This window comes from Aotus nancymaae, unplaced genomic scaffold (genome assembly GCF_030222135.1).
Source record: "Aotus nancymaae isolate 86718 unplaced genomic scaffold, 86718_ANA_hifiasm-v0.15.2.pri h1tg000059l, whole genome shotgun sequence".
NCBI classification, from domain to species: domain Eukaryota; kingdom Metazoa; phylum Chordata; class Mammalia; order Primates; family Aotidae; genus Aotus; species Aotus nancymaae.
Window position 1 is genome coordinate 42,981,252 of NW_026988473.1, and position 15,472 is coordinate 42,996,723.

At 37.8% G+C, this 15,472-nt stretch overlaps 1 protein-coding gene and 1 non-coding gene across 3 annotated transcripts in view; both read left to right on the forward strand.

Annotated features, from left to right (window-relative positions):
* The window catches only part of PIK3C2A (phosphatidylinositol-4-phosphate 3-kinase catalytic subunit type 2 alpha), a 113,120-nt gene that overhangs the window by 81,243 nt on the left and 16,405 nt on the right, over positions 1 to 15,472 (forward strand). For both annotated transcript variants that reach the window (XM_012456555.3, XM_064365135.1), the window contains 6 exons: positions 1,745 to 1,849; positions 2,941 to 3,033; positions 5,031 to 5,160; positions 11,754 to 11,890; positions 14,127 to 14,296; positions 14,881 to 15,037. In XM_012456555.3, the coding sequence (XP_012311978.1) occupies positions 1,745 to 1,849; positions 2,941 to 3,033; positions 5,031 to 5,160; positions 11,754 to 11,890; positions 14,127 to 14,296; positions 14,881 to 15,037 (792 nt within the window). The remainder of the gene's footprint in view (positions 1 to 1,744; positions 1,850 to 2,940; positions 3,034 to 5,030; positions 5,161 to 11,753; positions 11,891 to 14,126; positions 14,297 to 14,880; positions 15,038 to 15,472) is intronic.
* On the forward strand, positions 442 to 553 carry LOC135270270 (U6 spliceosomal RNA). The gene has a single exon (XR_010338436.1). It is a non-coding gene; the product is annotated as a U6 spliceosomal RNA (small nuclear RNA).

Below are 15,472 nucleotides of genomic sequence, written 5' to 3' on the forward strand. Positions count from 1 at the left end.
GTAAGAGTTATTTATATATTTCCAATACTAGACCTTTATCAAATACACTATTTGCAAGTATTTTTTTCATTCTGCAGTTGTTTTTTTACTTTGTTGATAGCGTCTTCTATTATAGTAATACAAAAATGTTTAAGTTTGATGAAGTCCAGTTTATTTTTTTCTTTTGTGGCTCATGCTTTTAGTGTCATATGTAAGAATCCATCATCAAATCTAATACCATAAATATGTACACCTGTGTTTTCTTCAAAGTGTTTCTAGTTTTAGCTCTTGTGTTTAGGTCTTTGATCCATTTTGAGTTAATTTTAGTATGTGGTATGAAGTAGAGGTTCAACTTTATTCTTCTGAATTAGGTTATCCAGTTGTCCTAGCACCATTTGTTAAAGTGACCCCCTCCTTCCTCTTGAATGGTTTTGGCGTACTTGTCAAGTATTAGTTGATGCTGTGCTTGCTTCGGCAGCGCATATACTGAAATTTCAATGATACAGAGAAGATTAGCATGGCCCCTACACAAGGATGACATACAGATTCATAAAGTGTTCCATTAAAAATTTTTTTAATAAAAAAAATTTAGTTGACCACATATATGGGTTTATTTCTAGACTCTCAATTCTATTTCATTCATCTATTTGTCTATCCATATGCTATACATTTTTTTTTTCCTTCCCCTTGAGACGAGGTCTCTCTCTGTTGCCCAGGTTGGAGAACAGTGGTGTGATCACAAATCACCACAGCTTCAACCTCTTGGACTCAAGTCATCCTCCCGCTTCAGCCTCCCAAGTAGCTGGGACCACAGGTGTTTGCCACCATGCCTGGCTAATTTTATTTTTGTTTTTTCTTGTAGGGACAGGGTTTTGCCATGTTGCCCAGGCTGGTCTTGAACTCTTGGGCTCAAGCAGTCCTCCCATTTTGGCCTCCCACAGTCCTGGGATTACAGGTGTGAACCATCACACCCAGCCTATACTCTTTTGATTACCATAGTTTTAAAGTAAGTTTTGAAATTGGACAATGTGAGTCCTCCTACTTTATTCTTTTCTTTTATTCTTTATTCTTTTTCAAGATTATTTTGGCTGTTCAGGGGACACTTGCAATTTCATGAATTTTAGGATCCATGTGTCCATTTCTGCAAAAAGGCAGTTGGAATTTTGATAAGAACTATAGATCAATTTGGGGAAGTATTCCATACAATCTTAATTGTAAACTATTACCTCTATATACATTGTTTACCTATTTTCCCTTTACCAAACAATGCTGCAATGAACTTTGGTTGGTGTGTACATTTTTACTTCTTTGCTAGTATTTCTTTACAGGAAATTCCTACAGATGAAATAGCTAAGTCAAGAGCCACATATATTTTTAGTTATAATAGTTACATTCCTCTACAAAAGAAGCTACGCCTACATATACCTCTCTCCCTACCAATTGTTTCCTAACACTGGATGTTGTTTTAAATTTTAATCTGATAAATGAAAAATTTCATTCATTTTTGTTGGTTTCTATTTCTTTGACTATTAGTGAGCTTTAACATTTTTATATGCATTGGTTGGCCAAACGTACCTTTGCCCCTTATATTTATAGCCTTTGACCATTCCAATTTTATAGTAAAAAATAACTCTCTTTAGCAACAACCTTTTTTTGACCATTTGACAACTAAGCATTTTATAAATTGTATCCACAGCATAACTTGTCTGAAAAATAGATCTTCATTTTCATTATGTACTTAACAGTGTCACATCTCTTTCTATAGGTTGTTCTCCAAAGAAGTATGGAACGAGTACAGTCCTTTTTTCAGAAAAATAAATGCCGTCTCCCTCTCAAGCCAAGTCTAGTGGCAAAAGAATTAAATATTAAGGTGACACATATCATACTTATAAGTTCTTATTACATTTGAAAATAATAGGAAGAAGGCAATGGGCAGGTATGCTTAAGGCAAATGAAGGTAAAACCTGTAGAGGTTTATTATAAGCATGGATGGTTGTGATTAGGATCCATATGTATCTTAGCATATTTTTTACCCAACCACCACTTTTTGAAAAAAAAAAAGTATAAAATTATTTACTGCCTTGGGCTTCATTTTTTTAAATTGGTCTCACCGTCTTAAATTAGCTTTTTAGTCACTTTTATTTTAAAAGTAAGATTTGATCTTTACTAATGAAATTTTAAAAGTTTTGTCAGTACTTCCATGGCTAATTAAAATAGTACATAAACAGAAGAAGTGGAGATCTCATCTCACGTCAAAGTGATTTAGAAGATGGAAAAGGATATCCCAAGACTTTGTGTTCTGTTGATGGATTGAGATTTTTACAAAGCTCAGACTTTAAAAATTTGTGTCTTAAGGTTTTGCTTCTCTGCCTAGTGAGATGATATTTTAAGTTTCAAAAAGTATTTTTGTATATTGTATATCTGTTATCTGCCAGAGAGCTAATTCTCAATTAGCTGGGCATAGTGGAAGGCACCTGTAATCCTAGCTACTCAGGAGACTGAGGGAGGAGAATCACTTGAACCCGGCAGGCAGAGGTTGCAGTGAGCCGAGATCATACCACTGCACTTCAGCCTGGGCAACAAGAGCAAAATTCTGTCTCAAAAAATATAAATAAAATGAAAAAGCAATTCTAGTGGTATTTCATTTGCTGTAATTCAAAAAAACAAGCGTTTAGTTGGGTGTGATGGCACATACCTGTAGTCCCAGTTACTCAGGAGACTGAGGCAGGAGGATCACTTGAGCCCAGGAGTTCAAGGTTGCGGGAAGCTATGATTACACCACTGCATTCCAGCCTGGGTAACAGGGCAAGACCCTGTCTCTAACAGAAATTAAAATAAAAAATAAATTTAAAAACAAGACACAAAGGAACAAGTGAAAGGGGAAATGCCTGGGACCAAAAAAATTCTAAATTAATTTTTATTTATGTTATCTTTCTAATGCTTAACATGTTGTATTTGCAGTCGTGTTCCTTCTTCAGTTCCAATGCTGTCCCTCTAAAAGTCACAATGGTAAATGCTGACCCTATGGGAGAAGAAATTAATGTCATGTTTAAGGTGAGTAAATAATGTTACTATTTTTTTAATGGCAATTTAGAAATTGTTTTATCAAATTACTTTTCCAAAATTGCAAAGGTGATTTTGTTTATTTAATATTTTAAAAATTATTTTATTTATTTTTTTGAGCCAGAGTCTTGCTCTGACACTCAGGCTGGAGTACAGTGGTGCGGTCTTGGCTCACTGCAACCTCCACCTCCCGGGTTCAAGCAGTTCTCCTGCCTCAGCCTCCAAGTAGCTGAGATTATAGGCACCTGCCACCATGCCCAGCTAAGTTTTGTATTTTTATTAGAGATTAAAAATACATGTTGGCCAGGCTGGTCTTGAACTCCTAACCTCAGGTGATCTGCCCACCTCGGCCTCCCAAAGTGCTGGGATTACAGGCATGGGCCACCGTGCCTGGCCAAAAATTTTACGTGTTTTGATCATGATTTGTATATTTTGAAAGGATAAAGAATTTTAGTTAATTCAACTAGTTGGATATGTGGAAGTTCATAAAGATTGCTTCTACAGAACCACCTTTGATATATGTGATAAATTCCTGTGTACTCAGATCTGGTTTTGAACTCTATATTTTGTTTTATTGATGTAGGTGCTTTTTCCTAAACTGGTAACATCTGTTTTGAATACAATAATTTTATGTGTTAAGTATTTATTTATTTATTTATTTGAGATGGAGTTTTGCTCTTGTTGCCCAGGCTGGAGTACAATGGCATGATCTCAGCTTACTGCAACCTCCACCTCCAAGGTTCAAATGATTCTCCTGCCTCAGCCTACCAAGTAGCTGGGGTTTCAGACATGTGCCACCACACCTGGCTAATTTTTTGTATTTTTAGTAGAGACAGGGTTTCACCATCTTGGCCAGGATGTTGTCAAACTCCTTACCTCAAGTGATTCACCCACCCACCTCGGCCTCCCAAAGTGCTGGGTTTACAGGCATGAGCCACCATGCCCGGCCAAGTTTTAATATTTTTTAAGGCAAGTTCTCCTTATTCTGTTCCATAATTTTCTTTGCTAGTCTCAGAATGTATTCATTATTTGTGTTTTTAAATTATTTTATTCAGTTTAAAAAAGAAAATGAAAACTTGTTCAGGTTTTATTAAAAAATAATTCATTTTGGGAGGATTAATTTTTTTTAAGTAAACTTTTCATTTTGTGATAATTATAGGTTCATAGGCAATTGTAACTGTACAGAGAAATCCTATGTACTCTGCTTCGTAGTAACATCTTGTATAACTGTAATGCAGTATCACAATCAGGGTATTGGCATTGATACAGTCAAAATACAGAACATTTCATCATCACAAAGATTCTCCATGTTGCCTTTTTAAAAAGTTGAATATAGGCTGGGTACAGTGGCAGATGCCTGTAATCCCAGCACTTTGGGAGGCCGAGGCAGGCAGATCACCTGAAATCAGGAGTTTGAGATCAGCCTGGCCAATGTGGTGAAACCCCATCTGTACTAAAAATACAAAAATTAGCCCAGCATGGTGGCGGACACCTATAATCCCAGCTACTCTGGAAGCTGAGGCAGGAGAATTGCTTGAACTTGGGGGGCCGAGGTTGCAGTGAGCCAAGACCGTGCCTCTGCACTCTAGCCTGGGCGACAGAGCGAGACTCAGCCTCGAAAAGAATTGAATATAATTCACATACCATAAAACTGAAGCTTTTAAAGTAGACAGTTCAGGGAACTGAGACATGAAGAGGTTAAGTACCCTTCCCTAGAATGCTGCAGAAAAATAAAAAGGCAGTTCTGTTCATCTTACAGGCATGTGCCACCATGCCCAACTAATTTTTGTGTTTTTAGTAGAGGCGGGGTTTTGCCATGCTGGCCAGGCTGATCTCAAACTCCTGACCTCAGGTGATCCACCCACTTCGGCCTCCCAAAGTGCTGGAATTACAGGCGTGAGCCACCGCATCCAGCCAGCTTTCATAGTATGTAATCTATTAAGTCTTTTGGAAATGTACAGGTTTCATTTTGTTTCCTTGATTTCAAGGTTGGTGAAGATCTTCGGCAAGATATGTTAGCTTTACAGATGATAAAGATTATGGATAAGATCTGGCTTAAAGAAGGACTAGATCTGAGGATGGTAATTTTCAAATGTCTCTCAACTGGCAGAGATCGAGGTAAGTCTGTTAGCTGGGTCTTGATATCTTATTTTTTTCCTTGAACTTAGCTTAAAGTGTACCTGCCCTTAGGGTCCTGATGCAGATACTTTGGGATCACAGTTGTTTCTTGTTTTAATCTGGTGTTACTTTATTGATTCAGGTGCTCATAATTAAGTCTCTTTTAAAAATAACTTAGTGACTGGGCATAGTGGCTAGTGTCTGTAATCCTAACACTTTGGTAGGCCGAGGCGGGTGGATCACATGAGGTCAGGAGAGTTTGAGACCAGCCTCGGCAACATGATGAAACCTTGTCTCTACTGAAAATGCAAAAATTAGCTGGGTGTGGTGGTGTGTCCCTGTAATCCCACTTACTTGGGTGGCTGAGTCAGGAGAATAGCTTGAACTTGGGAGGCAGAGGCTGCAGTGAGCCAAGATCGAATCACTGCACTCCAGCCTGGGTGACACAGCAAGACTCTGCTCAAAATAAATAAAAAATAAATAAATAACTAAAATAACTTAGTGAGTACCCTAAATAAATGCTTTGCAGTAACCAGAGGTGTCCATTAATTGACGCAGTGAGGACTTTATGGTCTTTAGCTTTTAAACTTAAAAATAAGGCTGTATCTCTGAGTGCAGTGGCTTTCACCTGTAATCCCAGCATTTTGGCTGAGACAGGAGGATCACTTGAGTCTAGGAGGTTGAGACCAGTCGGGCAATATAGGGAGACTCTGTCTCTACAAAAAGAAGTAAGTAGTCTCAGCTACTCTGGAGGATGAGGTGGGAGGATTACTTGAGCCTGAGAGGTTAAGGCTTCAATAAACCATGATCATGCTACTGCACTCCAATCTGGGTAACACAGTGAGGGACACCTTGTCTCAAAATAAATAAACAAATAAGGCCATATCTAAATTAAACCAACTGTGATTTCATTTTTGTAAAATAAAATCATACAAAGTTCTCTTCTACTAATAGCAGATTTCTATCTTAATGTTTATTGACTACGTTTTGAAATACTGTAAAACATCCTAATATCTAATATGTATTATGTGCTTAATAAATGGCAGCCATCATCATTCTTAGTCAACACGTTTGTTTACCATCTATAAAATGCTAAGAATATGTGGTACTTACATTTTAGAAGGAAGCAGTAATATGTACACGTAATCAGAGTATGCTTTAATAAGCTGAAAGCCTTAAGAGAGTTGTAAAAGCAATACTGTCAGGTTTTAAAGGAGAGAAAGATCATCCGCTGTTGATGGAAATGAGAAATGCTTCACAGATTCTATGCATAGACACTAGGAAGTCACCTGAAAGATTATTTCAATCATCCTTCCAATATTTGCCATTCAATTTATGCTTAAATCCCTATAGTGAAGGGAATTCATTGCTTTTCAAGGCAGTTCATTTTATTCTGGATAGCTCTGATGGCTATAGATTTCTTTTTCATATTCAGGTGAATAATGGGGACTAAATTCTGGTGTCTTTTACCCATTAGTTCCAGTTATAATTAAGTTAAATCCTTCTTCACTCTGACCAATATTGTGGACTCAGATTCTGAATTCCAAATTATTCAGCAATTTGTGAAAGATTACTTTAAATTACCTTATTACTCTCCTTGTAAACAGTTCAGGTAATCTGTTGTCTGTAAAAATGATACCTGGATTTTGTAGAATACATAAGGGTGGACATAGTGTCACACATGTGAAACTATTCACAAATAAAATCAGTTAGTCATCATCATACCAGCTCCTGCTAAGCCATGTCTTTGCCATCTTTTCAGAGATGGGATCTTACTCTGTAACTCAGGCTGGAGTGCAGTGGTGTGATCATAGCTCACTGCAGCCTCAAACTCCTGGGCTCAAACAATCCACTTCCCTCAGCCTCCCAAAATTAGCTAGGTATGATGGCATGCACCTGTAGTGACATGCCACCACACTCAGCTAATTTTTAAAATTTTTCATAAAGACAGGGGTCTCACTATGTTGCCCATGCTGGTCTCAAACCTGGCTCAAGCAATCCTCCCACTTTAGCCTCCCAAGTAGCAGGGATGTAGGCTTGCACCACTGTGCCCAGCTATGTACTTGTACATTTTTGTATCTTAGACCCATGTGTATATTTGATACATTACTTTTCAGTTTGTTGAGTTCTTTTTAAAACCTGATTTTTAAGTGTTACAGCTCTTTTAGAATTCATGTAGCAGAGGCTGGGTACGGTGGGTCACTCCTGTAATCCCAGCACTTTGGGATGCTGAGGCAGGTGGATCACCTGAGGTTGGGAGTTCGAGACCAACATGGAGAAACCCTGCCTCTGCTAAAAATACAAAAGTAGCCGGGTGTGGTAGTGCATGCCTGTCATCCCAGCTACCCAGGAGGCTGAGTCAGCAGAATCACTTGAACCCAGGAGGTGGAGGTTGTATGAGCTGAGACCAAGCCATTGCACTCCAGCCTGGGTGAAACTCTGTCTCAAAAAAAAAAAAAAAAAAAAAATTTGTGTAGCAGATTTTCTGATCTTTACCAGGAAACTCCTATTAAAATATATATTATAATAAAATAAAATCTGATTTTTGTTATCTGTCATTGAACTTCTTAGTTTGTATCATGAACAGATTTGAAAGTTGTATATTCTATAGCTTCTGCTAAGTCATTGGGAAAAATGTTTACCAAACAAGGGCCAAGAGCCAACTCCTGTGGCATGCTATTAAGGAAGGACCTCCCTTTAGGTGATTGCTAAATCAAGTGCAGCATTTTCCTTACTCATCTTCATGGTATTATCAACTATTTCACATTTCTTCAGTTTGTCTATCAGGACAGTATGGGAGCCTTATAACTTTCCTTGCTCAAGTTTGAATGTGCAAACTTTATCTTGTCAAAAAGGAAATCAGGTCAATTCAAGAATTCTTACTGGTTATTGTTTATATAAATCATATAAGATGGAAGTTTTATCAGGAAGACTCCTTGACTAGGTGAGATCACCTGAGCCCCGGAGGCAGAGGTTGCAGTGAGCCGAGATCACACATTACTCCAGCCTGGGAGACAGAGAGACCCTGTCTCAAAAAACAACAACAAAAAACCAAAAACAAACAAACAAAAAAACAGCTCCTCAGTACGAGTCTATCATCTCAGTTTTTTTTTTTTTCTTAGTAAACCGAACTTTGGTTTATAAAGTTCATAATTGAATTTCCTCTTCTCATTTTGGAATTTCAAAAAGAGAATCCAATCAGGTTCCCTTTATGTTGTTTCTAACAAATAGTTGAGTGTTTACTGTGTGTCTTGCCCTGTGCTAAGCTTTTCATTTGTGTCAATCTCACTGTATCCTTATTTTTCACATGAGGAAGAGGAAATCACAGCCACATCCTCTGTGAAGTTTTTGACAAACACCTCAGCCTATAATAATCTCTCCCTTCTTTGAACTCAGCAATTGTCTTTAATACTCACCAGACATTTATTTTATATTACCTTACTTAATTTTTCTTTCTGCATGTTTTATGTCTTCCTCACTGGATTGATTATAGGATTCCTCAGAGTTGGGACTGTCTTATCTAGATGGTAGTACTTTAAATGGCCTATGAATTTTGGTCCACTGTTGTTTTTTTTTTTTTGAGACAGAATTTTGCTCTTGTTGCCCGGGCTGGAATGCAGTGGCATGATCGTGGCTCACTACAAACTCCACCTTCTGGGTTCAAGTGATTCTCCTGCCTCAGCCTCCCAAGTAGGTGGGATTACAGGCATGCCAGTAATCCCAGCTTACAATTACAGACATGTGCCACCATGCTTAGCTAATTTTATATTTTTAGTAGAGATGGGGTTTCTGCATGTTGGTCAGGCTGGTCTTGAACTCCTGACCTCAGGTGATCTGCCCACCTTGGCATCCCAAAGTGTTGGGATTACAGGCATGAGCCACCACGCATGGCTCGCTGTTTTGTATGTAGTAATTGGCTGAGTCACAGAATCAGGATGGAGGTACTCACTGAAAAAGGATGTCACTATGAACTGAAAACTAGGTGGAACAACCAAGAAGAAGTGCCAAATGAGCACTTTGGGAGGCCAAGGCAGGTCGATCGTTTGAGGCCAGAAGTTCAAGACCAGCTTAGCCAACATGGTGAAACCCCACCTGTAGTAAAAATATAAAAAATTAGTCAGGCGTGGTCGTGCATGTATGTAGTCCTGGCTGCTTGGGAGGCTGAGGTACAGGAATCACTTAAACCCAGGAGGTGGAGGTTGCAGTGAGCCAAGATGGCACTATTGCACTGCAGCCGGGCAACAGAGCAAGACACTGTCTCAGAAAACAACCAAAAAAAAAGGAGCCAAATGAATTCATTCTGCCACGTGAAACCAGATGACTAGAATTAGAACCTAGTCCTGCATACTTTCTGTTGCGGTTCCCTGGCAGCCTTGGTCAACTTCTGTTTCTTCCAGTCCTTTGTCCAAAGCAGAGCTCTGTTTTCATATATTTTATTTTAATGCAAATGCATCTCCTTCCTTTTAAAAATATATCAAATTAATTTTTAATTGTATACATAATACTTGCACATAGTAAAATATCCAGATAGCATATAATAGAATAAATTGAAAAGTAAATGTTAGTTTTCTCTCATAGCTTCATCCTCAATTCTAGGTGCCCTCTTTCCACAATATAACCACTTATGTAGCCTTCTGGAAATGTTTTGTGTATATTCAATGTGCACAACCATCTTTCTTTTCAAACACAAAAGTATAGTTCTCCATCTGGATTTTGTCTTTAAATAACACTATTTTTGAGATTTTTCTATCAAAGCACATAATTCCTGCCTCATTGTTTTCTTCTGTGTAAACACACATAATTTATTTGTTTGACACTTGTTTTAAAGGAGTCAGAGAGAAAACAAAAAACAATTTGTTCAGCGAGACATTTACATTTCAATTAGGAGGCCAAAACATATACCTGAGATTTAATCATATTACAAGGTCAGTCTTCATCTGTTCTTCCCTTTTGAAAGTGTTTAATGTATGGTTGTAAAATCCAGGTCAAATAATAAAAAATAAATAAATAAAATTTTTAAAAAAGTGTTTAATATATTCTGAAAGATTCTTATCTTGCCCAAATATATGATTAAAGAAATTTTTTTGTGCTGAAGTGGGACGGTGTGTCTTACTTTACCAGCAAGGTCAGTGTCTTCTTGTTTGTCATTAAAATAGTTTTCTTTGCCAGGCGCCATGGCTCACGCCTGTAATACCAGTACTTTGGGAGGCCGAGACAGGCGGATCACTGAAGGTTGGGAGTTCAAGACCACCCTGGCCAACATGGTGAAACCCTGTCTCAACTAAAAAAAAAAATTAGCTGGGCATGCTGGCAGCCACCTGTTATCTCAGTTAGTTTTCCTTTGGGGATTAGCACATGGCTGTACAGATTAGAGTCTCAAATAGACAAAACTGATGTTTACATGTTGGATACTTTTGAAAATAAAGAATAATTTTGATTGGCGGCCAGACTTGATTTTTTTTTTTTTAAAAGACAAGGTTTCACTCAGTTGCCCAGGCTGGAGTGCAGTGGTGCAATCTCAACTCACTGCAACCTCTGCCTCCTGGGTTCAAGTGATCCTCATGCATCAGTCTCCTGAGTAGCTGGGACTGCAGGTGTGTGTCACCATGCCTGGTTAAGTTTTGTATTTTTAGTAGCAGTGGGGTTTCACTGTGTTGGCTAGGCTGGTCTGAAGCTCCTGAGCTCAAGTGATCCACCCTTACTTTTTTTTGGAGCCTCAGCCTCCAAAAATGCTGGGATTATAGACATGAGCCATCGTGCCCAGCAAGACTTGATTTTTTTATTTTTTTATTTTTTTTTTTGAGACAGAGTCTGGCTCTGTTGCCCAGGCTGGAATGCAGTAGCATGATCTCGGCTCACTGCAACCTCTGCCTCCTGGGTTCAAGCGATTCTCCTGCCTCAGCCTCTTGAGTAGCTGGGATTACAGGCGCCTGCCACCACACCCAGCTAATATTTATATTTTTAGTAGAGACAAGGTTTCACTATGTTGGCCAGGCTGGTCTTGAACTCCTGATCTCAAGCAATCCACCTGCCTCAGCCTCCCTGAGTGCTGGGATTACAGGCATGAGCTACTGTGCCTGGCCAGACTTGAATTTTTTGAAAGTAACAATTGCTAGCTGGTTTCTGATGTCAAAGATTGAAAACCGTAACTTTTTAAAAGGCCTGCAGCCATAAAAAAGAATGAGTTCATTTCCTTTACCGGGACATGGATGAAGCTGGAAACCATCATTCTCAGCAAACTAACACAGGAACAGAAAACCAAACACCTCATGTGGGCACTCATAAGTTGGAATTGAACAATGAGAACACATGGTGGCAGGGAGGGGACCATCACACACTGGGGCCTGTTGGGGGGTGGGGGACAAGGGGAGGGGAGAGCATTGGGACAAATACCTAATACATGAGGGCTTAAAACCTAGATGATGGGTTGACAGGTGCAGCAAACCACCATGACATATGTATACTTATGTAAAAAACCTGCACATTCTGCACATGTATCCCAGAACTTAAATTTAAAAAGTAATAATTTTTTAAATGTTTAAAGCTTACTTTGGGGAGACAGTTCTACATAGCTTAATATTTTGTCATTAAAGGCATGGTGGAGCTGGTTCCTGCTTCCGATACCCTCAGGAAAATCCAAGTGGAATATGGTGTGACAGGATCCTTTAAAGATAAACCACTTGCAGAGTGGCTACGAAAATACAATCCCTCTGAAGAAGAATATGAAAAGGTAATTAGCAGGTCTCCTCATTCTAACAAACTTTGTCAAAAATGTATTGCAAAGGTTTTAACTGCTTTCATTTTCCAACTAAATAGTCCTTTAAGTCAGAAAAAGAGCATCTTTTTCTACATATAGGAAAGAATGTAAAACAATGCATTTAATGGCAGGAATCTGAGTGAAACCGATGCTAACTTACCCAAAAAAACACATTCCAAACACATACTTAGAGGCCAGCGAAACAGAGACATTTTTCTAACCCAAAATGTTATATTTCCCAAAGATCTTGGCAGAAGTTAGGGAAATGAGTAAAATGGGCTGTATCGTGTGATAGTTAAGAACATAAATTAGGGGCCAAAGTCTTTGGGCTTGAATTTAGGTCCCAAGTCACTCAGCAGCAACAGGGCCTTTTGCAAATTATTTAACATCTGTGTGCCTCAGTGACCTCTGCTATAAAATACTGTATATGTTATGATATAGCACATACTATGGCTGTCAACATATGCATCATTAAGATTTTTGTGAAAATTAAATGAGTTAATATATATAAAGCACTGCATAGTGAAAATTGTATAATTGATAGCTCTTTTTCTTATTGGAAACATCAATTTTCTGTTTTGCTCTTATTTTGAATTACATATGAGGACAGGGCTATCTCTCAGGACATAAGGCCTCTAATGATGTTAACGTGGCCTAAGGAAGACCCAAGAACACTGAGTGGTGATAGAAGAAAACTCCCGTTTTAATGTCATGGAGCTGCCTGGTTTATGTTTCATTAATGGATCACCTTTATGGATATACATGTGTCATCTGTTGACCTACAAAGCTAATGCAGGGGAATTTTGACCTTTTTTTGATCTTTTGAACTGTGAGATCACTCCCTTTTCTTACTGCTTTGTGATCTGGGGTAAAAAAGCAGTGCAGCAGAAGCCAATACTTGTTTTAGTAATGTTGGCCCTTTTGTCATTATTGGTAAGGAAATAATTGCCAATAGTGTATATTAAGCACCTTTTATGCATTTGGCTTTTTAATGCATTTAATAGGTAAGAAGGAATATAACTTAGTGAAGTCATATTGTGTGGATTTGAATCCTCGCTCTGCCACTTAACAATTATGTGATCTTGGACAAACAACCTCTGTTTCAGTTTTCCATCTGTACAGTGGTTATGATGTTCATACCTAAGTCATTAATTTGTTTTGAGTTTCTAAATATATATTTTAGTAGAGACGAGGTTTCACCATGTTGGCCAGGCTGGTCTCAAACTCCTGACCTCAAGCAATCCACCCGCGTCGGCCTCCCAGAGTGCTGGGATTACAGGCATGAGCCACTGCGCCTGGTCAGACTTGAATTTTTTTGAAAGTAACAATTGCTAGCTGGTTTCTTATTTCAAAGGTTGAAAACTATAACTTTTTAAAAGGCTTGCAGCCATAGAAAAGAATGAGTTCATTTCATACACACACACACACACACACACACACACACACACACAGAGAAGTGCCTGGTTTGTGCTAAATGCTGTATAAACACTTGCTATTATTATCATTGGTAATGATTTCTGGGGAATTATGGAATAGAATTAACTACATGGGCAAGTCAGGCCAAATGAATGTACCACTCAGAAATATAGTTTTTTATATAAATAATACACATGTTTTAAAGAAAAACCTCATTGTATGAGTCTTTCTGTATCCTTCTATATGATATTATATTAGTAATTTTAATAATCCCCAGGAGAGGCAGGATTTAAGATGGCATACAGGGAATCACCAAATGGGAAACAAAATACATTACTTGTATTCTTGGATGTTTTCAGATATAAGCTGATTTTCCTTATACACGTCCTCACTACAGGCAGAAAGGAAAAAAAGCAAAAATCTTCTTCCATCATATTTGCGGAATACTGCACCTCACCAGCTCTAAGCAGCAGAGTCAGTGAGGTGCATGATTCCACAAACATGATGCTTAAAAGCTGTTCAAAGGCAGCACATACCTAAATATGGACTGGTAGGGATCCCAGAATTTTAAAAGAGAAAAGCTAGAGAAGGGGCAGTAACCACCTTTAGAAGAGTGTTTTTGTTTTTGAAATATGAAAAGGTCAGCTTTTATTACTATATCCCAGTTTGTATGCTATTGGAGAGTGAATTGCAATAGTGTTTTTAAAGAGTGATAGACTACTTTAATCTTTATAAACCCTGCCTCCTTTAAAAATAATTCATTTTCTAAAATAATTGTATATGTTTTTTATAGGCTTCAGAGAATTTTATCTATTCCTGTGCTGGATGCTGTGTAGCCACCTATGTTTTAGGCATCTGTGATCGGCACAATGACAATATAATGCTTCGAAGCACAGGACATATGTTTCACATTGACTTTGGAAAGTTTTTGGGACATGCACAGATGTTTGGCAGCTTCAAAAGGTATAATATTGTTATTATTGCTATTGCCAAAGAAAAGAGGCACTTCTTATTGTAAAAATTAAGGTTTGTCCCAAACCTTGCCTTTTGCCTTTCTGTGTTTTTTCTTGTGACTCCATTTGAGCATAACTTGGGATGAAAAAGGCCCAAAGATATGACCTTACCATGTAGTAGACAAGAATGTGTGTGTGTATAAACTTTGTTGAAATGAATTAGGATACATATAAATTTTTTCATCTAGTTAGCAGTAACTCTTAGAAATGGTTTCATGTGTATAATGGCAGTAAGTAGTTTTCTATGTTTGTAACTACTGTTTGATCTCTCTTTAGAGATATGGATTTATAAATATCACCTTATTTTCATATATAAGGAAATTTCATATATAAGTTCTCTCTAAATAATGAGATTATTATGTGATAGCTTTCTTGAAAAATGTTATTTTAAATAATTATGGAAATTCAAAAGTGTGTAGTATTAAGTTTCCTAGTTGGAAATCACTGTACCTCAGATAGTTTAATAATCATGCAATAGCACTACTGGAGTATCTTCTGTAAATAATATTTTGTATGTACTTTCATTTTAAATAGGGATCGGGCTCCTTTTGTGCTGACCTCTGATATGGCATATGTCATTAATGGGGGTGAAAAGCCCACCATTCGTTTTCAGTTGTTTGTGGACCTCTGCTGTCAGGCCTACAACTTGATAAGAAAGCAGACAAACCTTTTTCTTAACCTCCTTTCACTGGTAACTATTCTTCATAAGCATCTAAATAGTTTTTATATTAATGCATCTATGTTTCCATACCTAAAAAAGATTATTTCGTGATTTTGGAATAAGATTTGATGTAGTCACAAATGTCATATGTTATTGCTCAAATATTTTAAACTTACTGCTGTGTGAAATGAGCCAGACACGAGAGTACCTACTGTCTGACTCCATTTGTATAAAATACAAAAAATAAGTTAGTAGAGTGGCTACCCTTGGGATGGGAAGAATTAGTAACTGGAACTTGGGATGGGAAGAATTAATAACTGGAACTTGAGATGGGCATCTGAGATGCTAATGAATGTTTTGTGTATTAATGTGGGTGCAAATTGTGAACCTTCACTCAGCTGTACGATGAAGATTTCTGTACTTTAGTGGATATTTATTATAGTTAAGCAAAAAGAAAACAAAAAA